Below are 26984 nucleotides of genomic sequence, written 5' to 3'. Positions count from 1 at the left end.
GGAGGAGTTTAAGTATCTCGGGGTCTTGTTCACGAGTGAGGGAAAGATGGAGAAGGAAATCAGCCGGAGAATCGGAGCAGCTGGGGCAGTATTGCAGTCTCTCTGCCGCACTGTTGTGACGAAACGGGAGCTGAGTCAGAAGGCAAAGCTCTCGGTCTACCGAGCTATCTACATTCCTACTCTCACCTATGGTCATGAAGTGTGGGTAATGACCGAAAGAATAAGATCGCGGATACAAGCGGCCGAAATGAGTTTCCTCAGAAGGGTGGCTGGCATCTCCCTTAGAGATAGGGTGAGAAGTGCAGTCACCCGAGAGAGACTCGGAGTAGAGCCGCTGCTCCTTCGCTTGGAAAGGAGCCAGCTTAGGTGGTTCGGGCATCTCGTGCGGATGCCTCACGAGCGTCTCCCTAGGGAGGTCCTTGTTGCACGTCCCACTGGGAGGAGGCCCCCCGGCAGGCCAAGGACCAGATGGGGGGATTACATCTCCTCTCTGGCCTGGGAACGCTTCGGGATTCCCCAGGAGGAAGTCGCAAATGTTGCTCTGGAGAGGGAAGTCTGGGGTCGTCTTTGCTGGAGCTGCTGTCCCCGCGACCCGATTCCGGATAAGCGGTTGAAGATGGATGGATGGATGGTCCGAGAAGACAGCAGAAGAGAGTAATCAGGCCCTCTCTTTTTCCTGGAGCTGCATCTCCAGTCTGAGGCTCGCTGAAACAAATAAAACTTTTTGTTCTACGATTCCTCGTTGGCGTCTCCTTGGCTCATCACCCATCACACGACCATCAAATATACAACAGTAGCAAAATATACACAGAATGTACACCAGAGCATATCTAATACATTTGATCTAGACCACAAGGAACAGTGATACATGTAGATTAAAATCATCACAGTTCCTGTTTAATGGAATGATTTAAATGATTTCACTGATTCCTGTGTGTGTTTCCTTCTGTGATGTTTAGTACTAACATTTTTTTACCAGGTGTGTGTGAGGCAATAGTATGTACCACTGAACTACCAGTGCTGTGATTGAGTTCTTATGTCTTGTTGCCAGCTCACAAAACCAACAATGTCACATAGGACATAAAAAGAAATGTTAAAAAGACAAGTCTAGGCTTGATGCACCACTCTATCTATATTGCAACCCCAATATAGACTTGTGCACACAAATATCTCCGATAATATTACAAGACATTGGCCCGCTCCAACCTGGGCCAGAGGTGATAAAATCCCGTCCATTTGGGACGTTATTTTGTGTTATATACAACAACAAAAAATGTATAATTCTGAGCCTTACATTAACCATATCATTTTCTCTGTTTCTGTTGCCGTATTATTGCACAAAGGCAGTGAGAGTTGTTTATTGATCACAAACCGTCCTTCCTCAGTTCAATCGATTGAGGAAATTAACATTAATGGCGTCATTAGTTCCCTTTTTCCCAAGGCCTTAAAATAAATTGCCATTCTGTTTTCTGTCGACACAGTTTCCTTACTGATTATTAGGCATTGGGTAACACTTTAGTATGAGGAACATATTCACCATTAATTAGCTGCTTATTAACATGCAAATTAGTCACATATTGGCTCTTAATTAGTCATTATTAAGTATTTATTAATGCCTTATTCTGCATGGCCTTAAGCCATTAACTAAGAGTCAATTGGTTGCTTATTAACATGCTGGCTCTTAATTAGTTATTATTATGTACTTATTAATGCCTTATTCTGTATGGCCTTATTATACAACCAGTAAGCCATTAACTAAGACTCAATTAGTTGCTTATTAACATGCGAATTAGTAACATATTGGCTCTTAATTAGTCATTATTAAGTACGTATTAATGCCTTATTCTGCATGGCCTTAAGCCATTTACTAAGAGTCAATTAGTTGCTTATTAACATGCAAATTAGTAACATATTGGCTCTTAATTAGTCATTATTAAGTACTTATTAATGCCTTATTCTGTATGGCCTTATTATACAACCAGTAAGCCATTAACTAAGACTCAATTAGTTGCTTATTAACATGCAAATTAGTAACATATTGGCTCTTAATTAGTCATTATTAAGTATTTATTAATGCCTTATCCTGCATGGCCTTATTATACAACCAGTAAGCCATTAACTAAGACTCAATTAGTTGCTTATTAACATGCAAATTAGTAACATGTTGGCTCTTAATTAGTCATTATTAAGTACTTATTAATGCCTTATTCTGCATGGCCTTAAGCCATTAACTAAGAGTCAATTAGTTGCTAATTAACATGCAAATTAGTAACATATTGGCTCTTAATTAGTCATTATTAAGTACTTATTAATGCCTTATTCTGCATGGCCTTATTATACAACCAGTAAGCCATTAACTAAGAGTCAGTTAGTTGCTAATTAACATGCAAATTAGTAATATATTGGCTCTTAATTAGTCATTATTAAGTACTTATTAATGCCTTATTCTGCATGGCCTTATTATACAACCAGTAAGCCATTAACTAAGAGTCAATTAGTTGCTTATTAACATGCAAATTAGTAACATATAGGCTCTTAATTAGTTATTATTAAGTATTTATTAATGCCTTATCCTGCATGGCCTTATTATACAACCAGTAAGCCATTAACTAAGAGTCAATTAGTTGCTTATTAACATGCAAATTAGTAACATATTGGCTCTTAATTAGTCATTATTAAGTATTTATTAATGCCTTATCCTGCATGGCCTTATTATACAACCAGTAAGCCATTAACTAAGAGTCAATTAGTTGCTTATTAACATGCAAATTAGTAACATATTGGCTCTTAATTAGTCATCATTAAGTACTTATTAATGCCTTATTCTGCATGGCCTTAAACCATTAACTAAGAGGCAATTAGTTGCTTATTAACATGCAAATTAGTAATATATTGGCTCTTAATTAGTCATTATTAAGTATTTATTAATGCCTTATTCTGCATGGCCTTATTATACAACCAGTAAGCCATTAACTAAGAGTCAATCAGTTGCTTATTAACATGCAAATTAGTAACATATTGGCTCTTAATTAGTCATTATTAAGAACTTATGAATGCCTTATTCTGCATGGCCTTATTATACAACCAGTAAGCCATAAACTAAGAGTATTCCCTCAATAACCTCAGAATTATTGCTTATTAGTAACCCTAACCCTAACCCTAACCCTTATATGATCCCCAAGTGTCTAAATAACTGTAAATTAGGTCTTTGTTATTTAGAATATGTAAATCTTTGTTACTTAGAATATGTTCCCCATACTAAAGTGTTACCAGGCATTGTTTCTAATTTAGGTTGTGTGTGTTTGTGTGTCTCTGACCTGTCAGACGCAGCAGAAGTGCATCGCCATCTTTGCCCTGCTATGCTGCTTTGCTGTGCTGTTGGTGCTGATCTTCTCCTCCGTGGACATCTGGGGGGATGGCGAGGACGGAATCACAGAGGAGAACTGCCGCACTGACTGTCGGTGAGATGCTCCGCACAAGAGAACCGTGAAAACATAAGAAGGTTGTTTCCAGTCCCATTTAAGATCAGGTATTTGTCCATTCCAGCATTGTCCTCATGGAGACAATCCCAGCAGATCTCAATCAACGCATGGTTAGCAGACCCCACCTGCTACTCTCTGATGGCTTTAACACCCTGCTGGACCTAGCAAAGCACTCGGTCCAGGTGGTGTCACCGGTCTGGAACTTGAGTCCCTGGGACCTAGAAACTATGCCAAGCACAGCCAGACAGGTACAAGTCGAGTCTGAATGCATGACTAAAGGCATTTTTCTCCCATGTGCGTGCCTTCTTCCAACACTTGGATGTATTTCCTGTCAAATCGGTCTTTCACATATTCCCCCATCGACTTAGGTACTTTTGTTTTTACATGCCTCTGAGGCTGCAATAAGTCCAGTAATATTGCACTTAAGGAGAATTGCACTTTTTTCGGAAGTTTGCCTATCGTTCACAAGTATTATGAAAGACATGCATGAGTCGGATGGATTTTTTTTTTAAACTGCATAGACATTATTTAAATTCGATCAAAAGTCTGTTTACAACAGAGCCTATGAAAGCTGTTCGATTCTGTCTATGGAGCCCCTAAAAAAAACATCCAAACACCTCCATTAGGGTTTTATATACATGATGTAATTATGTATGTAATGTAGGAACAGGCACATTTATAACAATATTTAATATTTACATATTTTAATCATTTTAAAGGCCTACTGAAATGAATTTTTTTTATTCAAACTGGGATAACAGATCCATTCTATGTGTCATACTTGATCATTTCGCGATATTGCCATATTTTTGCTGAAAGGATTTAGTAGAGAACATCGACGATAAAGTTCGCAACTTTTGGTCGCTGATAAAAAAAAAGCCTTGCCTGTACCGGAAGTAGCGTGACGTCACAGGTTGAAGGGCTCCTCACATTTCCCCATTGTTTACAATGCAGCGAGAGCGATTCGGACCGAGAAAGCGACGATTACCCCATTAATTTGAGCGAGGAAGAAAGATTTGTGGATGAGGAACGTGAGAGTGAAGGACTAGAGTGCAGTGCAGGATGTATCTTTTTTCGCTCTGACCGTAACTTAGGTACAAGCTGGATCATTGGATTCCACACTTTCTCCTTTTTCTATTGTGGATCACGGATTTGTATTTTAAACCACCTCGGATACTATATCCTCTTGAAAATGAGAGTCGAGAACGCGAAATGGACATTCAGAGTGACTTTTATCTCTACGACAATACATCGGCGAAGCACTTTAGCTACGGAGCTAACGTGATAGCATCGGGCTTAACTGCAGATAGAAACAAAAGAAATAAACCCCTGACTGGAAGGATAGACAGAAAATCAACAATACTATTAAACCATGGACCTGTAACTACACGGTTAATGTTTTCCAGCCTGGCGAAGCTTAACAATGCTGTTGCTAATGACGCCATTGAAGCTAACTTAGCTACGGGACCTCACAGAGCTATGCTAAAAACATTAGCTATCCACCTACGCCAGCCAGCCCTCATCTGCTCATCAACACCCGTGCTCACCTGCGTTCCAGCGATCGACGGCGCGATGAAGGACTTCACCCACTCATCGATGCGGTCGGCGGCTAGCGTCGGATAGCGCGTCTGCTATCCAAGTCAAAGTCCTCCTGGTTGTGTTGCTGCAGCCAGCCGCTAATGCACCGATCCCACCTACAACTTTCTTCTTTGCAGTCTTCATTGTTCATAAAACAAATTGCAAAAGATTCACCAACACAGATGTCCAGTATACTGTGGAATTTTGCGATGAAAACAGAGCTTTTCGTATTGGATTCAATGGTGTCCGAATACTTCCGTTTCAACCATTGACGTCACGCGCATACGTCATCATACATAGACGTTTTCAACCGGAAGTTTCCCGGGAAATTTAAAATTGCACTTTATAAGTTAACCCGGCCGTATTGGCATGTGTTGCAATGTTAAGATTTCATCATTGATATATAAACTATCAGACTGCGTGGTCGGTAGTAGTGGCTTTCAGTAGGCCTTTAAGCATACGTTCATTTTTAAAAACGCATCACGACATTTGCTTTTTTTTCATCACTGATTATTACACACTGCAGACTTTATGAGAGCCAACAAGCATAATACAACATCACTTACTGTGCAAGGTCTGCTGTCATTAAGTTAAAGTGAAAGTTAAAATTAAACTACCAGATGTTGTCACACACACACTAGGTGTGATGAAATTTGTCCTCTGCATTCGACCCATCCCCTTGTTCACCCCCTGGGAGGTGAGGGGAGCAGTGAGCAGCAGTGGTGGCCGCGCCCGGGAATCATTGTGGTGATTTAACCCCCAATTCTAACCCTTGATGCTGAGTGCCAAGCAGGGAGGTAATGGATCACATTGTTATAGTCTTTGGTATGACTTGGCTGGTCTGAACTCACGACCTACCGATCTCAGGGCGGACACTCTAACCACAAGGCCACTGAGCAGGATTAAGGGGCCGGGTCTAAATTAGACGTCAAAGTGTACCAACTTGTTGGATTACGTCGTCATCCTTCTACTGTCTGGGTGAGAGGCATGATTTATGATCTACAACAAAGGCTCCTGAGCAAGGAAACAAGAAAGCAGCTCATTAGTTGATCATGTCAACATTTGCACCCAAGCTGGTGATCATGGCGCCGCTATAAATAGGTCGTCTTCGTTAGCGCTTATAATAACAATATCATTAATACTTGGTTAATATTCAAGTGACGGAATGTAAATGAAGTACTGTGCTCACAGACAGCTCAGATTTATCAGGACAGTGTCTTTTTTTTTTGGCGCCCAATAGGCGAGGGCACCACTCGCCATACTTGCCAACCTTGAGACCTCCGATTTCGGGAGATTGGGGGGGCGGGGTTTGTTGGTAGCGGGGGTGTATATTGTAGCCCGGAAGAGTTAAGGATGCAAGGGGTTCTGGTTATTTGTTCTGTTGTGTTTATGTTGTGTTACGTTACGGTGTGGATGTTCTCCCGAAATGTGTTTGTCATTCTTGTTTGTTGTGGGTTCACAGTGTGGCGCATATTTGTAACAGTGTTAAACTTGTTTATACGGGCACTCTCAGTGTGACCTGTATGGCTGTTGATCAAATATGTCTTGCAGTCACTTACGTGTGACCGGGCCGGCAGGCTGTTTGTATGGAGAAAAAGCGGACGCGTCGACAGGTTGTAGAGGACGCCAAAGACAGTGCCATCACGGCACGCCCTTAATATTGTTGTCCGGGTGAAAATGGGGAGAAGTTCGGGAGAATGGTTGCCCCGGGAGATTTTCGGGAGGGGCACTGAAATTCGGGAGTCTCCCGGAAAAATCGGGAGGGTTGGCAAGTATGCCACTCGCTCAGTGACTTCATCAAAGTTACTCATTATTGATGATTTCATTTAGCAGCACGTGAAAACCGGGGTTAGTGCGTGTGCCTCACAATAAGAAAGTCCTGGGTTCGAGCCCCTGGCTCGGGGTCTTTGCATGTTCTCCCTATGGCTGCGTGGGTTCTCTCCGGGTACTCCCGGCTTCCTCCCACCTCCAACTTATTTGTGCCTACTGTGTGAATGTGAGTGTGAATGTTGTCTGTCTATCTGTGTTGGCCCTGTGATGAGGCGGCGACTTGTCCAGGGTGTACCCGCTCGAATGCAGCTGGGATAGGCTCCAGCCACCCCGGCAACCCCAAGCGGGACATGCGCTAGAAAATGGATGGATGGATGGACAATCACGTCAAAAATGACACGCAGTGAGTGAACATGAGCGCTGATGCCAGATCCATCCATCCATTTTCTACAGCTTGTCCCTTTCAGGGTCGCGGGGGGTGCTAGAGTGTATCTCAGCTGCACTCGGGCGCAAGTCCCGATGACGCCATCAAATTCCGATGCACTGTTTGGTCCTGATGGATTTGTTTGTTTGTGCCACAAAGACAACACGGCGCTTGTCGCTTTCTGAAGTAATATCAACTATCAATCAATCAGTCAATCAAAGTTTATTTATATAGCCCTAAATCACAAGTGTCTCAAAGGGCTGCACAAGCCACAACGACATCCTCGGCTCAGATCCCACATCAGGGCAAGAAAAAACTCAACCCAATGGGATACAATGAGAAACCTTGGGGGGGAACGCAGATGTGGGGACCCCCCCATCCCCTGGGCGACCGGTGCAATGGACGTCGAGTGGATCTAGTTAATAGTGTGAGAGTCCAGTCCATAGTGGATCAAGTTAATAGTGTGAGAGTCCAGTCCATAGTGGATCTAGTTAATAGTGTGAGAGTCCAGTCCATGGTGGCTCTAGTTAATAGTGTGAGAGTCCAGTCCATAGTGGATCTAGTTAATAGTGTGAGAGTCCAGTCCATAGTGGATGTAGTTAATAGTGTGAGAGTCCAGTCCATAGTGGATGTAGTTAACAGTGTGAGAGTCCAGTCCATAGTGGATCTAGTTAATAGTGTGAGAGTCCAGTCCATAGTGGATCTAGTTAATAGTGTGAGAGTCCAGTCCATAGTGGATCTAGTTAATAGTGTGACAGTCCAGTCCATAGTGGATGTAGTTAATAGTGTGAGAGTCCAGTCCATAGTGGATCTAGTTAATAGTGTGACAGTCCAGTCCATGGTGGCTCTAGTTAATAGTGTGAGAGTCCAGTCCATAGTGGATCTAGTTAATAGTGTGAGAGTCCAGTCCATAGTGGATCTAGTTAATAGTGTGAGAGTCCAGTCCATGGTGGCTCTAGTTAATAGTGTGAGAGTCCAGTCCATAGTGGATGTAGTTAATAGTGTGAGAGTCCAGTCCATAGTGGATCTAGTTAATAGTGTGACAGTCCAGTCCATAGTGGATGTAGTTAATAGTGTGAGAGTCCAGTCCATAGTGGATCTAGTTAATAGTGTGACAGTCCAGTCGTTAGTGGATCTAGTTAATAATGTGAGAGTCCAGTCCATAGTGGATCTAGTTAATAGTGTGAGAGTCCAGTCCATAGTGGATCTAGCATAATAGTGTGAGAGTCCAGTCCTTAGTGGATCTAGTTAATAGTGTGAGAGTCCAGTCCTTAGTGGATGTAGTTAATAGTGTGAGAGTCCAGTCCATAGTGGATCTAGTTAATAGTGTGACAGTCCAGTCGTTAGTGGATCTAGTTAATAGTGTGAGAGTCCAGTCCATAGTGGATCTAGTTAATAGTGTGAGAGTCCAGTCCATAGTGGATCTAGCATAATAGTGTGAGAGTCCAGTCCTTAGTGGATCTAGTTAATAGTGTGAGAGTCCAGTCCATAGTGGATGTAGTTAATAGTGTGAGAGTCCAGTCCATAGTGGATGTAGTTAACAGTGTGAGAGTCCAGTCCATAGTGGATCTAGTTAATAGTGTGAGAGTCCAGTCCATAGTGGATCTAGTTAATAGTGTGAGAGTCCAGTCCATAGTGGATCTAGCATAATAGTGTGAGAGTCCAGTCCTTAGTGGATCTAGTTAATAGTGTGAGAGTCCAGTCCATAGTGGATCTAGTTAATAGTGTGAGAGTCCAGTCCATAGTGGATCTAGTTAACAGTGTGAGAGTCCAGTCCATAGTGGCTCTAGTTAATAGTGTGAGAGTCCAGTCCATAGTGGCTCTAGTTAATAGTGTGCGAGTCCAGTCCATAGTGGATCTAGTTAACAGTGTGAGAGTCCAGTCCATAGTGGATCTAGTTAATAGTGTGAGAGTCCAGTCCATAGTGGGGCCAGCAGGGGATCATTTTGAGTGGAGACAAGTCAGCAGCGCAGAGACGTCCCCAAGTGATGCACAGATGAGTGGTCCACCCCGGGTCCCGACTTTGAACAGCTAGCGCATCATAGGTGGTCACCTAATAACCTCTCCACGCAGGAGAGGGGGGCAGAGCAGAAAAGAGACGGCAGATCAACTGGTCTAAAAGAGGGGTCTATTTAAAGGCTAGCGTGTACAAATGAGTTTTAAGATGGGACTTAAATGCTTCTACGGAATATTCAACAGTGAAATGAGTAAGATAAGTTGCTTTTGCAAACAATTGTATTTGACCTCCTGGCAGAGAATGGTGTAACCCACCCATCAAACCATCCATTTGCCACCGCTTGTCCCTCTATCTGTGGTGGCCCTGCGATGAGGTGGCGACTTGTCCAGGGTGTATCCCGCCCACCGCCCGAATGCAGCTGGTGTAAACCAGTGGTTCTCAAACTTTTTAACCAAGTTCTACCATAATGATCAACATTAAAAAACAGCAGCATAGCACACCTAAGTATTCATTAAAAAACAAAGCTGATGTTATATTTAACAAGTGTATTTTTGGCCACAGTTTGAACAGTAACACTGTGTTTGAATGTGGGAAAATAAAACACTGTACTTTACTGTAATGAAGCGATTCAACTAGATGGCGCCTGCGTACCACTACACAGTGGTGTAAACTTTTTAGTGGTACTCCCAGCTCAAAATCTGCAGAATGGCTTTTATCGTATTTTTGCGCATGAACTCCTCATATGTCAACCTGCATTTCCCGAGGGGTCCACAAGAGAAAACTTTAATTATTTTCCAGTAAAGATTATGTGTCACCTCTTAATGAGTTTAGACCTTTCAATACGTTGTGTGTCAAACGTTAAGTGTGTGCAATGTACAAACACTCAATTGCAGAACATTGCTTCCTTTCCACAGGGTCAACTTTTATTTCAGAGATTGCTCAGCCTGAAATCTCGTGGGGTGAAACTAAAGATTGCCAGCAGCCTGAGCAACTCTGCAGAACAGACGAATTTGGCAGCGCATGGTAAGTGAAACTAATATTCATTCAAACGTGTCACTTTCACATTCCACTATCTCTCGCTGCTCAGATGCGGAGGTCCATTTAGTTAACATGACAGCTTTCACAAGAGGGGGACTCCATTCCTCATTCTGGATCGTGGATCGAACTCACTTTTACATCGGGAGTGCTGACATGGACTGGAGGTCATTCTCCAAGGTAAACATCAATATTTTGAATGGGTTTCGCAACAAGGTAAACCATTCTAATTAGTGTCGATTGTGGCGTCTCCGAGTTAATGGAACTGACAAGCACAAATGCAATTGGAGGGTACAGCATCTGACCAATTGGCACTTATTTAAGTTCCGGTTGTTTGCAGCACAGTACATGACTTGTGTGTGTGTTCCCCACAAAGTCAAACCCAAAGAGTGTCTGCTGTGTAGTTAAAACAGGGGTGTCCAAACTTTTTCCACTGAGGGCCGCACACGGAAAAATTAAAGCATGTGGAGGACATTTTGATATTTTTAATTTTCAAACCATAACAAAATATATGGATTTTGTTTGTTTTTTACCTTTAGGGCTCCCGGGGACCATAAAGGGTCTAAGTCTTTAAAATGTTAAAAACAAGTCAAATTATTATTTTTTATTCATATAACGATTACAGTAAATCTGTACAGTATATCAACTTCAGGTTGATATAAATTTTAAAAAAACAAAAAGGTTTTATGCCTTTTCTGTCAAAGACAACTTAGTTTTTTATAATAAAACTGAAATATGCAGTATTTCCCCCACTGCCCAAAATATTCAGATGTGAAGTAATTAGAGCCTTAAAAATATCAATAATGCATGACACCATTGATTTTAATTCATTATTATTTTTGAGTAATCACAGTGAAAAGATAAATAAAATCCCATTAATTATATTTGGGATCCAAAAGGTGCCCCACTCAGAAAGTGATACATTTTTATACGTTTTTTTTTTACTTTCAACACTTAAGTTACGAGCTCAACTTCAGATATATCTGTCGATTTTACGTTTGAACTATGTTTTTGTTTGTTTTATGCTCTTTTGTCAAATAAAATGTTGATGTTTTTGTATGGCAACCACACAATATATGCAATATTTCCCACATAAAACATTTTAAAGTGAAATATTTGAAATAATTGGAGCCTTGAATAGGTCAATAATTCATTATAACATTGATTTTTTTTTATTTTTTTTTGGAGCAATGGCAAAAAAAGAAAAAAGAAAGATAGACAAAAGAAGATTAAAAAAAAAGCCTGCATGGTAGCTTTGTGTCAACATTGCGACTTTTTCTAGTTAGATTTCACCTCATTCCACTTTTTTAAATGTTTTTTTAATTTTTGCAATAGCATTTCCAGAATGTGTGGGGGGCCGGTAAACAATTAGCTGTGGGCCGCAAATGGCCCCCGGGCCGCACTTTGGACACCCCTGAGTTAAAAGGACCTCATCTTACATGTGTACTGGTACTTGTTCAACATCAGGGTGGTCCAACTCAATCTCACAACAGGCCAAAAAGGATTAAATGACACCTCCCACCCCAAATACGAAATATTTTCGTTACTTTTGTGGGTGTTCAAATATGTTAGAACATTTCAATAGTTTAGAAAAAATAATAATAATTTAAAGGGGTAATAATTAAGTTTTTTTCTGCATTTGAAAACAGTACAGAGTACACTGATAGAAAAGCGCTATATACAAAACCCAAAACCAGTGAAGTTGGCACGTTGTGTAATTCGTAAATAAAAACTGAATACAATGATTTGCAAATCCTTTTCAACTTATATTCAATTGAATAGACTGATGTTCGAACTGAGAAACCTTTTTTTTTTTTTTTGCAAATAATCATTTTCTTAGAATTAAAGGCAGCAACACATTGCAAAGACGTTGGCACAGGGGCATTTTTACCACTGTGTTACGGAATTCTTCCCCATTCTTGCTTGATGTACAGCTTAAGTTGTTCAGCAGTCCTAGGTCTCCATTGTGGTATTTTAGGCTTCATAATGAGCCACATATTTTCAATGGGACACAGGTCTGGAGTACAGGCAGGCCAGTCTAGTACCCGCACTCTTTTACTATGAAGCCACACTGTTGTAACACGTGCCTTGGCATTGTCTTGCTGAAATAAGCAGGGGCGTCCATGATACCGTTGCTTGGATGGCAACATATGTTGCTCCAAAACCTGTATGTACCTTTCAGCATTAATGGGGCCTTCACAGATGTGTAAGTTACCCATGCCTTGGGCACTAATACACCCCCACACCATCACAGATGCTGGCTTTTGAACTTTGCGCCTAGAACAATCCAGATGGTTCTTTTCCTCTTTGTTCCGGAGGACACGATGTCCACAGTTTCCAAAAACAATTTGAAATGTGGACTCGTTAGAGCACAGAACACGTTTCCACTTTGCATCAGTCCATCTTAGATGAACTCGGGCCCAGCGAAGCCGGTGGCGTTTCTGGGTGTTGTTGATAAATGCAGGCTTTTACTTTGCATAGAAGTGAATTGAAGTGAATTATATTCATAAAGCACTTTTCTCTAGTGACTCAACGTGCTTTACATAGTGAAACCCAATATCTAAGTTACTTTTAAACCAGTGTGGATGGCACTGGAAGCAGGTGGGTAAAGTGTCTTGCCCAAGGACACAACGGCAGTGACTAGGATGGCAGAAGCTGGGATCGAACCTGGAACCCTTAAGTTGCTGGCACGGCCACTCTACCAACCGAGCTATACCGCCCCATAGTACAGTTTTAACTTGCACTTACAGATGTAGCAACCAACTGTAGTTACTGACAGTGGTTTTCTGAAATGTTCCTGAGCCCATGTGGTGATATCCTTTACACACTGATGTCACTTTTTGATGCAGTACGCCTGAGGGATTGAAGTTCACGGGCATTCAATGTTGGTTTTCAGCCTTGCTGCTTACGTGCAGTGATTTCTCCAGATTCTCTGAACCTTTTGATGATATTACGAACCGTATATGGTGAAATCCCTAAATTCCTTGCAATACCTGGTTGAGAAATGTTGTTCATAACAATTTGCTCACGCATTTGTTCACAAAGTGGTGACCCTCACCACATCCTTGTTTGTGAATGACTGAGCATTTCATGGAAGCTGCTTTTATACCCAATCATGGCACCCACCCGTTCCCAATTAGCCTGTTCACCTGTGGGATAAATGCTTAATTAGCATTCCTCATCTGTCTCAGTCTTTTTTTCCACTTGTGCCAGCTTTTTTGAAAAATGTTGCAGGCATCAAAAATTCAAATGAGCTAATATTTGCAAAAAACAACAAAGTTTTCCAGTTAGAACATTAAATATCTTGTCTTTGCAGTCTATTCAATTTAATATAGGTTGAAAAGGATTTGCAAATCATTGTATTCTGTTTTTATTTACCATTTACACAATGTACCAACTTCTCTGATTTGGGGTTTGTAAATCTAATCTATTATTATTATTACTTCCCTGTGGTCTACATAACACGTAATTGTGGCTCTTTGTTCAAAATGTGGCAAAGTGGATGTTTTACAGACCATCTTCAAGCCTCTTTCTGACCACCTCTTCAGGATGCGCCGTTTTGTTGGCAGTCTTATTTACATGCCTCCACTTAACTGCGTCTTCTTGCCCGTCATTAATGTTATAGATTTTAGCGCTTCCATATGGAGTCTACAAACAGTTATTCAGATTCAGATTCAGAAGTACGTTATTAATCCCCGAGGGGAAATACATTTGAACTACACGCTACTTTGTCTTAAAAATCGCAACAGCAGACGATGCATGTGCATATGCGAGCCAGTCTGCCCCACAACAAGAAGATAGCAAAAAAAGGAGCTTATTCTCTACAGCGTCGGACTACAATGACGGACTCCCGCAAAGCTCTTTGGTTAAAACTTTACCATATCTGGAGTCTCACTTGGGAAAAACATCACCAATTGTGTAAATTCCAAAAGGCTTGTATGGAGGAAGTATAAAGGAAGGCAAGAATGTTTCATAAATATGTCCGCCATGCCTCCATGGTTTGAATAAAACATTTTGTGACTTATGCAGATCCCCAATACACGAAAACAGGTAAGAAAAGTTGGTTTTGCTTAACAGGTCCCCTTTAAGACTGAGCTGTGCTGTCCATACGAGTCTCATTTGCAAGTATTGTACTGTACTGTATCATGTAGTGGACAAGATGTTAGACTACGGTGTGTTGCTTTGGCTAGGCAGTAGTCTTTTCTATTAAGTTGAATGTTCCAGTCTTTTCTTTTGTTGAGTGCTACAAAGTGTCACGGTTTGGCTTGGGTTTTGTTGATCTGGACCCCAGGATGCAGAGACAGCAGGTGAAGTGCAAATATAATCTATTTATTGACCTAAATGAATAAATAGTGCCCAAGGGAAAAGCACAGAAGCCCGCTTAGGTACAAAGCAAAGCAAAAATGTTCCTGCTCAGTCCATAGGATAGGGCTGTGTGAGAAGCAGCCTGATTGGCAACCAGGGACACATGTGTGCTGTGTGCCAATCAAGGACAGGTGAGGGAGCCAGGGCTGAGACTAAAGTGGTGGCAAATGGAGGAAAACAGGAAATAGAAACCAAAATAAGAGCGCTGGACAGGCAATAAAACAAAATACAAGAAACTAATAATAAATGTTGTGAGAGTTTATTGCGGAAATAATTCAAACTGTATTTAATACATGCCAGCTATTTGATTGTAAAGTGCATCTTCGTTGTTTTGATTTACAAATTAGGAGGTGTTGAAATCGCCATGTAAAATTGCCAATGCCAATCAGCAGTATGTCTAAGGCAAATCCAATATACATTAGCAACAAGCTATCTTATTTTAAAAAGTGGAGCCTCACTGTGTTCGTTCCTGCTCGAAGAGTTCTATTTTCCGAGTTTGAGAGTCCCTAAATGCATTTGGACTGGTGAGCACAGAGGAAACCGAGGAGGAGATACTATGAGAGGGAGACGCTATGTGTGCTAGCTCGTTTTCGGCTCATTTTCATAAAGGGATTGTTGAACGAAGCAGCGTTTAATGCTGAACATTCTCCAATATTCATAACATATATGCAATATCGATTTCTTCTTTTCTGGGGTGAGTAAAAAGAAAAGTCTGAGGCCAAGGGGGAAAAAAACCTCATAGTCATAGCACACACAAACGTGTGGAAGAGGGAAACATCAAAGAACACAAAGGACATTTAAGACATTAAAAGAGCAGAGCTGATGCAACCAGCTGCCACTCCAGCAGTGCCATTTCTACATACAGCTACAAAAGTAAAACAACAACAAAAAAAGAGCAGACCCAACAAAGCAACCAAGAGAGCCGACTCCACCCTCGGCCGCCCACCAACTCTCGGCCAGTGTCCAGTCCGCATGGATGAGCGAGGATACGTCCAAGGAGGCCGAGGTGTCCGATACCTGCTCATTCAGCCAAGACACTGTGAAGCTCCGCAGCCCTGTCTCTTCATCCGCATCAACTCCAGTCTCTCCAAACGGACTCTGGTGTGGCAGAGACCCAGCAGCTGGTCTCCATGGCTAAAAGGCTCCCGGGTTTGCAGATCCAGAAGTTCACAAAAAAGCACCGCAGAAGTCACGAAAGTGGCACCTCTTGTCGCACAGTCCCAAAGGGTCCTGAACCAAAAGGCTAAAATAAACAAGAGGGAAGCATCAGGAACACAAAAGGATGACACAGGAGCACAGAGCTCCTGCCACCAGCAGCCACTACAGCGGCGCAATCTTGGGAAAAAAATAAAAATAAAATCCAATATAATTTTAAAACCTGGAATTTAGTCGAATAAGACTCGTTTAAAGACCTGCCTACAGTACTGAATATTCATGACAGTTAATTTTTTTCCTGACTCACTTGTTATCCTTAAATTATTAAGGACTGTTTAAGCATTTTGTGTCTTTAACACCTGCGATGAGGTGGCGACTTGTCCAGGGTGCACCCCGCCTGCCGCCCGAATGCAGCTGGAATAGGCTCCAGCACCCACCGCGACCCCGAAATGGACAAGCGGTAGAAAATGCATGGATGTATGGTGTCTTTAACACATTTTTATTCTCTCTCCAGGCAAAAGTCACCTTATTTACACTCTTGCTGCAAACTGTCTGCTGTTTCTAATGATGTGTCTTCCTACCACAGAGGAAGGAGCTGGGTTTGATGGTTTATAACTGCAGCTGTCTGGCGCTGGACCTCCACAGAGTCTTCTCTTTCTACTGGCAGCTCCATGAGAGAGATTACATCCCCTCCATCTGGTCTAAGAGAGTTACCGCCCTCTATGGAAGACACCAGGCCCTGGAACTACAACTCAATAACACACCTGCAGCTGCATATATGTCCGTATGTTGTCTTTTAATATTTGATGTTTTTTACCCTGGGGCAACTGACAAACAGATGCAGTTTAGGAACATACATTAGGCAAATGTGTGACCTGCTTGGTATTCCATGTTCTCCTTGTAATGAACCAGGTTTTCCTTAATGAGCGTTGCACTGCTGGGGTTCTTTCTGTCATAATACTACAAATGTACACAATATTAATCGTATCCACTCGGCATCCATTGCATCCCCACATCTGCGGTCCCTTCCAAGGTTTCTTGTTGTTCCCATTGGGTGGAGTTTTTTTCTTGCCCTGATGTGGGAACTGATGTAGTTGTGGCTTGTGCAGCCCTTTGAGACATTTGTGATTAAGGGCTATATAAGTAAACTTTTGATTGATTGATTGGTTGATTGAATTGTTGAGGTTAGAATTTATATGAAGAATAATGCAAAACATTTCCTTTGCAAAATATATACACTACCGTTCAAAAGTTTGGGGTCACCCAAACAATTTTGTGGAATAGCCGTCATTTCTAAGAACAAGAATAGACTGTCGAGTTTCAGATGAAAGTTCTCTTTTTCTGGCCATTTTGAGCATTTAATTGACCCCACAAATGTGATGCTCCAGAAACTCAATCTGCTCAAAGGAAGGTCAGTTTTGTAGCTTCTGTAACGAGCTAAACTGTTTTCAGATGTGTGAACATGATTGCACAAGGGTTTTCTAATCATCAATTAGCCTTCTGAGCCAATGAGCAAACACATTGTACCATTAGAACACTGGAGTGATAGTTTCTGGAAATGGGCCTCTATACACCTATGTAGATATTGCATCAAAAACCAGACATTTGCAGCTAGAATAGTCATTTACCACATTAGCAATGTAAAGAGTGTATTTCTTTAAAGTTAAGACTAGTTTAAAGTTATCTTCATTGAAAATAAGGACATTTCAATGTGACCCCAAACTTTTGAACGGTAGTGTATATTACATAATAGTAAGTTCACACAAACACATTAACACTTTTTGTCAATTTTGCACAAAATTTAAATACACGTAGAAACTAGTAGAGTCAAACAATTTAAACCTTTAATCTAATTAATCTAATGGTTGCTGTGGATTAATTTTAAGTAATCAAGAGTAAATATACTTCATTTTGAATTTATATGGATGTTGTTCGTGCACGAGAGTGAAGAAAGAACGGATTATATATGCACTTAATGTGTGTATTAGGGTTGTACGGGTTACCGGTATTAGTATAGTACCGCGATACTAATGAATCATTTTCGATACGATACCGTCTCTGAAACGTACCGGTCCCGCGCCCACGTCGTGACATTGCTGGGTTTACTAGCAGAGGAGCGCACAATCACGGAGTACTTGCAAGCAGACACAGTGTGTAGACAGAAAAGGGAGAACGAACGCATTTTGGCTTAAAAACTAAAGATAAAGGTGAAGTTATAAAACTGAAACACCCTCAGGAAGAGGTGCTTTAAGACATGGCTAGCTAGCTAGCGGCTAACGTCCATCCGCCGTCGGCAGTGTTTTAACTACTTCTAAATCACTAATCCTGGTCTCCATGGTGACAAATAAAGTATCATCCCTGCAGTAGGAGGAATAGCTAAACATGCTTCACTACACACCGTAGCTCACCGGCGTCAAAATGTAAACAAACGCAATTGGTGGATCTACACCTGACATCCACTGTAATGATACCGAGTACAAGCACGTATCGAGTCAATACTACTATGATTATGTCGATATTTTTTGGCATCACAACATCTTCTTTTGTTTAAAAAAAAATATATATTATGTTTATAAACTCAGGAAGTATGTCCCTGGACACATGAGGACTTTGAATATGACCAATGTATGATACTGTAACTACTTGGTATCGGATTGATACCCAAATTTGTGGTATCATCCACAACTAATGTAAAGTATCAAACAACAGAAGAATAAGTGATTATTACATTTTAACAGAAGTGTAGATAGAACATGTTAAAAGAGAAAGTAAGCAGATATTAACAGTAAATAAACAAGAAGATTAATAATTAATTTTCTACCACTTGTCCTTAATTATGTTGACAAAATAATAGAATGATAAATGACACAATATGTTGCTGCATATGTCAGCAGACTAATTAGGAGCCTTTGTTTGCTTACTTACTACTAAAAGACAAGTTGTCTTATATGTTCACTATTTTGTTTAAGGCCTTAACTGCAATAAGAAACATGTGTTTAATGTACCCTAAGATTTTTTGTTAAAATAAAGCCAATAATGCAATTTTTTTTTGTTGTCCCCTTTATTTAGAAAAGTACCAAAAAAATGTTAGTTCCGGTACCAAAATATTGCTATCGTTACAACACTCATGTTTATTAAACACTTTTAAAGGGGAACTGCACTTGTTTGGGAATTTTGCCTATCAATCATAATCATTATGAAAGACATATTTTTTTGCATTCTAAATATTAAATAAATGCAATCAAAAGTTTGCTTTCAATGGAGCTTATGGGAGCTGCGCAATTCCGTCTATAAAGCCCTTAAAAAAAAACATCCAAGCACCTCCATTGGGGTTTTATATACATTATGTAAGTATGTAGTAACAGGCACATTTATAAGAACATTAATAATTACCTATTTTGATCATTTTAAGCATTCCAAAAACGCATCACAGCGTTTGCTTTTTTTTTTCTTCATTACTGATTTTTACTCACTGCAGAGTAAACAAACAATAATAAAACATCACTTACTGTGCGAGGTCTGCTGTCTTTAGGATGCCGACTGCTGGGATGTTCATAAATTCCCATTTCGGTGAAGAAAATTTCATAATCCTCACAAAGAAAGGAGTGGGGGAAAAAGTGTATTTTTGTGTCACGTGAGAGGCATGATTTATGATCTAGAATACGTTTACAGGGAGCAAAGAAGCGAGAAAGCAGCAGACCACTCGATGATGTAAACATAGGGACACACGGTAGTGATCACGTCGCCACTATAAATAGTTTGTCTGCGTTAGCGCTTATAATAACAATATCACTAATACTTGGTCAATATTCAAGTCACAAAATGTAAATGTCGTAGAGGAGTGGTCTACCCTGGGTCACGATTAAGAACAGCTAGCGCTTCATTTAGACTGTTACCTCTCCAAATATTATCGGTGGCCTCCTGGCAATAATTGGTACTTTAACTTTTTAACTTAACCTCTTCATGCAGGAGAGGGGGGCAGAAAAGAATGTGATTACTCATTTTGTGCTTTTTTAAGATGGAAGTGTTTCAGTGTAAAGAAAACACTTTCCTGCTGAGTGTGTATAACACTTTGTGTCGGTCGACTGTTTATTTTTTTTAAATGTAAATTTCCCTTTGTGAGATGCTGTTTAGCGTCCTTTTGCAGCCTGTCTCTAACACAGGGGTGGCAAACTCATTTTAGATCGGGGGCCACATGGAGAAAAATCTACTCCTAAGTGGGTAAAATCCCGGCAAGGTAACTTAAAAATAAAGACAACTTCAGATTGTTTTCTTTGTTTAAAAATAGAACAAGCACATTCTGAAAATGTACAAATCATAATGTTGTTGGGGGTTTTTTTTGCACTTACATATTGCGGTTAATAATATTCTATCTTTATTTATCATTATTTATATTTTCTGAATAAATTAACTCTTTGGTGTTAATTTTCAATCTATCAAAATAAAAAATGTTACATCAAAATCAAATTACAGGATGTTATTTATGTAGTTTGATCATTTTCCTCGACTGGTGCACTAACATTATGTGGTTTATTTTGTACATATCAATCATATGTATGATTTAATAGCATCATCTACAAAGATACAAAGAATTGCTATTGCAACATCCAGTGGACACATTTAGAACAGCAGTTTATTTCATTCAAAAATTTCAGGTAAATTTTTATACTTGGCAAACTCATCCCGCGGGCCGGATAAAACCTTTTCGCGGGCCTGATCCCTCGGGCCGTACGTTTGACACCACTGCTCTAACGCATCAAACTTCTCGAAATGCCTTGTCAGAGACGTTTTAGGGATTCTGAGTCATTCCGCGTGGAAGGGTTAATTGCATTTATATGTTTATTCAGATTAGTAATGATGCTGCATTAAAGTGCTCATATTGAAAAGATGAACACAACATAACATGTTTGAATAATTTGACATAAATATGTGGTGCTTATGCTAAGCATAAATCATTGATCTCCATTTCCTCTCTGAGCATGTTTGGGGCAGTTCAGTCATCAAAAGACTGACAAACCATAAAGTACATTACATAAATCCATGGTTTGACTTTGGGTTACCACTTGTCCTACCGCCCATAAATTATGTGGATGGCGTGCCTCGGGTGGTAGAGGACATTGAGCAACTTGAGGGTTCCTGGTTCGATCCCGGTTTCCGCCATCCTAGTCACGTACGTGGTGTCCTTGAGCAAGACACTTCACCCTTGCTCCTGATGGGTCGTGGATAGGGCCTTGCGTGGCAGCTCCCGCCATCACTGTGTGAATGTGTGTGTGTGAATGTGTGAATAGTGACAAAGCGCTTTGCGTACCTTGAAGGTAGAAAAGCGCTATACAAGTATAACCCATTTACCATTATTCCTTTGAAGTGAATTGTATTGCATCATATTGTGGACATATTTGAAATATTTTACACAGGTTGAGATTAATCATGTCACATTATCCATCCATCCATCCATTTTCTACCGCTTGTCTCTTTTGGGGTTGCGGGGATTCGCTGGAGCCTATCTCAGCTGCATTCGGGCGGTAGGCGGGGTACACCCTGGACAAGTCGCCACCTCATCACAGGTAGACAGACAACAGTCACACTCACATTCACACTGGGGTGAGTTTTTCCTTGCCCGTATGTGGGCCCTGTACCGAGGATGTCGTTGTGGCTTGTGCAGCCCTTTGAGACACTTGTGATTTAGGGCTATATAAATAAACATTGATTGATTGATTGATTGATTCACACACTAGGGCCAATTTAGTGTTGCCAATCAACCTATCCCCAGGTGCATGTTTTTGGAGGTGGGAGGAAGCCGGAGTACCCGGAGGGAACCCACGCAGTCACGGGGAGAACATGCAAACTCCCTACAGAAAGATCCCGAGCCCGGGATTGAACTCAGGACTACTCAGGACCTTCATATTGTGAGGCGGATGCACTAACCCCTCTTCCACCGTGCTGCCATGTACTGCCATGTACTGCCATTATCTTGTACAAATTAGTCAGTACACAAACATAATTTGACAATAATGCATCTTCCCGTGCACTAAATGACAAATTGTTAATGAGTTACATTTAAACCATTTATCACTTGTAACCTTTCTTACTCTCTTAATGTCATGATCTGTGGTCTAGATCATGTTTTGTTTAGTTATGTTCTATTTGTTTAAAACGTCATTAGTTCCTGTTTTTACGCTCCCTTGTTTGGTCACCATGACAACTGATTAGTTTCACCTGTCCTCATGTGACTCACTGCACCTGTTTCAATAATGACATTATTATTTAAGCCTGTTTTGCCAGTGAGTCGTTCTGGCGACATTACTCTGTCCTTGCTCTTTTCAGGATAGTTCCATGCTTGTATTCTTGTTCATAGTTCATGCTGCTCTGCTCATGTCACAGTAGGTGTTGTTTGTTTTTCATAGTTTACGTCAAAGTGATAGTTTTGTTTCCTTAGCCAAGTTGTGCCTCCGCTGTGAGCGCTTTTTGTTTGTACCCCTTTTTGAGTGAATAATTAAATCATGTTTTTACCTGCAAGCCTTGTCCGGTCAAGTCCGTTTGCGTCTCGGGAAAACAATCCTCGCAGTAAGCTGCGTAAGGGTCCACGTCTTTACACGTATTAGCACAACAAACAAGCATGCGTTGAGGCGGTAATTGTTATTGCTTCAGAAGTTATCTAAGCCCTAATACTACAGTACTGTATTTGCCAGGCCATAGAGCGCACAGGTTTATAAGGCGCACTGCCGATGGGCTGGTCTAGTTAGGTCTATTTTCATACAAAAGGCGCACCGGATTACAGGGCGCATTAATAGGGTCATTTTTAATAGTTTTTTCTAAATGGTAAACACTTTCTTGTGGTCTACATAACATATAATGGTGGTTCTTTGGTCAAAATGTTGCATAGATTATGTTTTACAGATCATCTTCAACCCGCTTTCTGACAGTCGCTTCAGAATGTGCCGTTTTGTGGGCAGTCTTATTTACGTGGCTCACCTTCAACAGCGTCTTTTCTTCGTAATTTTTGTTGTACCAATGTACAACCAAAAGATGGAGCTAACTGTTTTAATGACATTCAGACTGTACTTAAATCAGTAACAGAGCAGCATCTCCTCATCCGTGGCTCACTAGTGCAATAACAGAAATGTGTCCCGTGAAAAACCGTCCTACCGTAACTCTCTAATAACTACGGTTCCTTGGGTGAATAATGTTAACTCACCACACCGGTATGTTTTAGCGCTTTCATGGCGAGTTTACTGACAGATATAAGTAAGAACTTTATACTACTTTATATTAGAAATGGCATCAGCGGAGGATAAGTGTCCCATAACAAGAAGATAGAGAAAAAGAAGAAGCTTATCGACTACGGTGTCACAACGGACTACAAAGGCGGACACGCGCAAATTTTCAGGATTTATGCAGATCCCAAATATAGATCAGTAAGTACCAGAAGGTAAGAAAAGTTGCTTTTGCATAATATTGCGAAACAAAACACCAGATAATATGTCTTACCTTATACACACACCATAATAATACTCGCATGTTGAAGCACAGTACAATCCATCCATCAAGTCGTACTAAACATTTTGATGGATTTTTGAGCGCCGTGTGTAATGTTCTATATTTTCAATGGAACGTATAAAATGTTAGTGTTTACTTGAGTCATATTGCAGTCTACATGTATCTCTTTTTAAAATTAAAATACCACTGATAGTCGCACAGCATCAAGGGTTGGAATTAGGGGTTAAATCACCAAAATGATTCTCGAGCGCAGCCACTGCTGCTGCTCACTGCTCCCCTCACCTCCCAGGAGGTGGAACAAGGGGATGGGTCACATGCAGAGGTTAATTTCACCACACCTAGTGTGTGTTATGTGTGACTGCCATCATATTGCAGTCTACACGTATCTCTTATGTGTGACTGCCATCTGCTGGTCACACTTATCATTTAACCATGTACCAAATAAAAGAGATTTGAGGTCGGCAAGCACAACCAAAAGTATTCCGTACATTAGGCGCACCGGGTTATACGGCACACTGTCGAGTTTTGAGAAAATGAAAGGATTTTAGGTGCGCCTTATAATCCGAAAAATGCGGTACATTTCTTGGTTCCACCTGTGTCTTTGTGCAAACTCACCCTCACCTGAGTGATGTTTGCTTTCCGCAGACATCCCCCGATCTCTTCTGTGCCAAAGATCGCACCAGAGACGTGGATGCCATTAATCATGTCATACAGACCGCCAAGACATTTGTCTTCATATCGGTGACGGACTACCTCCCTCTGGTGAGCAGGCGCTTCAGAGGAACCTTGATCACCAGGTACTGACCTCTGACTGATTTTTTATTTTTATTTTTTAACATATGCTTTCTGTCATGTGACATTCTATAAGCCATGTCTGTGGGACTCACTTTGGGTTTGTGCAAAATGAGCAATTATTGCCTTCATCTGGCAGTGAATTATTCATCTAATTAAAATGTGTCATTAATGAGGTACTGGTCGCACCTTGATGAGATGATCAGAGAGGCTGTGGTTCTGAGAGGGGTCAAAGTTCGCCTGCTCTTAAGCTTCTGGAAGAACACTCACCCGCTGACCTTTAACTTTGCGACCTCCCTCAAGTCGCTGTGCATGCATCTGTACAACTGTTCCCTGGATGTGGTACGTGCATAAAATGTTCTTAGTATGGTTTTTAGATGCATTCACATATTCATTTAAATATATGCTTTTCAGAGGTTTTTCAGTCAAAAGCAGCAAAACGATGACATTCAACATGGACTTAATCACAACAAGTACATGGTGACCGACAATGCTCTTTACGTTGGTAAGCCAATCCATTTTGAGTATGTACTACACTTTTGCAGACCGCCTGATAGGTTGTATAATAATGTATTGATTTTGGATGACATACATATAGGGATTGGTACCGTGATAGGGTACCAATTCCCGGTACCTGGTAATTACTTCTGTACTCAACTGTACCGATTTTCAGTACCGTATTTTCCGGACCATAGGGTGCACCGGATTATAAGGCGCACTGCCGATGAATGGTTTATTTTTGATATTTCATATATAAGGCGCACCGGATTATAGGGCGCATTAAAGGGGTCATATTATTTTTTTTTTTTTTCTAAATGTAAAACACTTCCTTGTGGTCTACATAACATGTAATGGTGGTTCTTTGGTCAAAATGTTGCATAGATTATGTTTTACAGATCATCTTCAAGCCGCTTTCTGACAGTCGCTTCGGGATGCGCCGTTTTGTGGGCGGTCTTATTTACGTGGCTCACCTTCGACAGCGTCTTCTCCCCGTCATCTTTGTTGTAGCGGTGTAGCGTGCAAGGACGGGAGTGGAAGAAGTGTCAAAAGATGGAGCTAACTGTTTTAATGACATTCAGACTTTACTTAAATCAATAACGGAGATGCATCTCCTCATCCGGAAACAACAACATGATTGTGGAAGAACCGTCCGACCGGAACTCTCTAATATGTAAAGTTCCTTGGGTGAATAATATAAACTCACTACACCGGTATGTTTTGGCTCTTTAATGGAGAGTTTACTGACAGATATAAGTAAGAACTTTACACTACTTTATATCAGAAATGGCAACATTAGAGGATGAATGTCATATAACAAGATAGAGAAAAAGAAGAAGCTTATCGTCTACGGTGTCGCCACGGACTACAAAGGCGGATCCGCGCAATTTTTCAGGATTTATGCAGATCCCAAATACAGATCAGCAGGTACCAGAAGGTAAGAAAAGTTTTGCATAATATTGCGTAACAAAACACCAAATAATATGTCTTACCTTATACACAGACCATAATAATACTCGCATATTGAAGCACATCAAGCGGTGCAGCTTCATAGCTTATCAAACTCGCACTAAAACATTTTGATAGATTTTTGAGCACCGTGTATAATGTTCTATATTTTCAATGGAACATATAAAATGTTGGTGTTGTTTACTTGAGTCATATTGCCATCATAGTGCAACCTACACTTATCTCTTATGTTTGACTGTCATTTGTAAATCGATAGATATCGCTATCCAATAATGTATATAGTATTTTTTTTTCAACGGAGCAGCTCATTTCGACAGAACACTGGCTGAATCGGCAACCGGGTGCGACGTCATGAACAAGCAAGTTACTGTAACATGGCACCGTTAGATTTTACGTGAATCGGTGCCCTGTAGGACCGTCAGGATTCGGTCAGTGCCAAAAAAAGTACCGGATTCGGTACCAATCCCAAACTAAGTATAAAGTATATTAGTTAACTCCCACAATGTTTAAAAGCGTGTTTACATGTCCTTATCAATGTTAGATCTAAATGAACATGCATATTTAACACGAGGATGGGTAACAGCTAACCTAATAATTAAAACCTAATACATTTATAGTAACTGTAGTACCTTTGTTTTTGTACGCCCCACTTTTCGATGTTTGAAGAAAATGTTAACGCTAAAAGTTCGCCCCGGTTCTTCGGACACTGTCTCGGCTGAACAAGATAGTCTGTTTGCAATGCAATATCATCCCATGCTGCAGTGCGCAAACAAAGGATCCCATAAGTTGATGATTCAGTTTCTATGTGTTTTTATTGAGTACAACCAGAGGTGGGTAGTAACATGTTTTTACCTTAAATATTTTTGTAAAGAAGAAACACTACTTCTACCTCGTTACATTGAGTTTCATTCCGATCAGTCAATTTTCATAGTATTACTTTATACTCTATTGATGACAAACACATTTTGACTTATTAAAGAGACCTTTTCTTGTCACATGACTCTGTTTCACCAATCCAATGTAAGCACTAGTTTGTCCCGATATCAATGTATTTCGATACTTTTCGGTACTTTTCTAAATAAAGGGGACCACAAAATATCATTATTGGCCTTATTTGAACAAAAACGGTACACTAAACATGTTTGTTATTGCAATGTTGTCCTTAAATAAAATAGTGAACATACAAGACAACTTTTATTTTATTAGTAAGTAAACAAACAAAGGCTCCTAATTAATTTGCTGACATATGCAGTAACATATTGTCATTTATCATTCTATTATTGTGTCAACATTATAAATATACATATTATAAATGTATTATTAATCTACTTCTTTATTTACTGTTAATATCTGGTTATTTTCTCTTTTAACATGTTCTATATACGCTTCTGTTAAAATTGTATAATCACTTATTCTTCTGTTGTTTGATACTTTTAGTTCTGGATGATACCACAAATTTGGG

The 26984-nt window shown here is 40.5% G+C and overlaps 1 protein-coding gene across 3 annotated transcripts in view; it reads left to right on the top strand.

Moving 5' to 3' along the window:
- pld5 (phospholipase D family member 5) overlaps positions 1-26984 on the top strand; it is a 52454-nt gene that overhangs the window by 22542 nt on the left and 2928 nt on the right. For 2 of the 3 annotated variants that reach the window (XM_062032350.1, XM_062032351.1), the window contains exons 2-9: positions 3325-3461; positions 3547-3730; positions 10126-10234; positions 10299-10426; positions 16353-16550; positions 23909-24060; positions 24232-24397; positions 24470-24560. In XM_062032350.1, coding sequence (XP_061888334.1) covers positions 3325-3461; positions 3547-3730; positions 10126-10234; positions 10299-10426; positions 16353-16550; positions 23909-24060; positions 24232-24397; positions 24470-24560 — 1165 coding nt within the window. The remainder of the gene's footprint in view (positions 1-3324; positions 3462-3546; positions 3731-10125; positions 10235-10298; positions 10427-16352; positions 16551-23908; positions 24061-24231; positions 24398-24469; positions 24561-26984) is intronic. The other variant, XM_062032352.1, reaches the window with a different exon arrangement.

The sequence above is a fragment of the Entelurus aequoreus genome, linkage group LG22, assembly GCF_033978785.1.
Source record: "Entelurus aequoreus isolate RoL-2023_Sb linkage group LG22, RoL_Eaeq_v1.1, whole genome shotgun sequence".
In the NCBI taxonomy this organism is placed as follows: Eukaryota; Metazoa; Chordata; class Actinopteri; order Syngnathiformes; family Syngnathidae; genus Entelurus; species Entelurus aequoreus.
The sequence above is the reverse complement of the archived record's forward strand: the minus strand, read 5'-3'. Positions and strand labels throughout refer to the sequence as shown.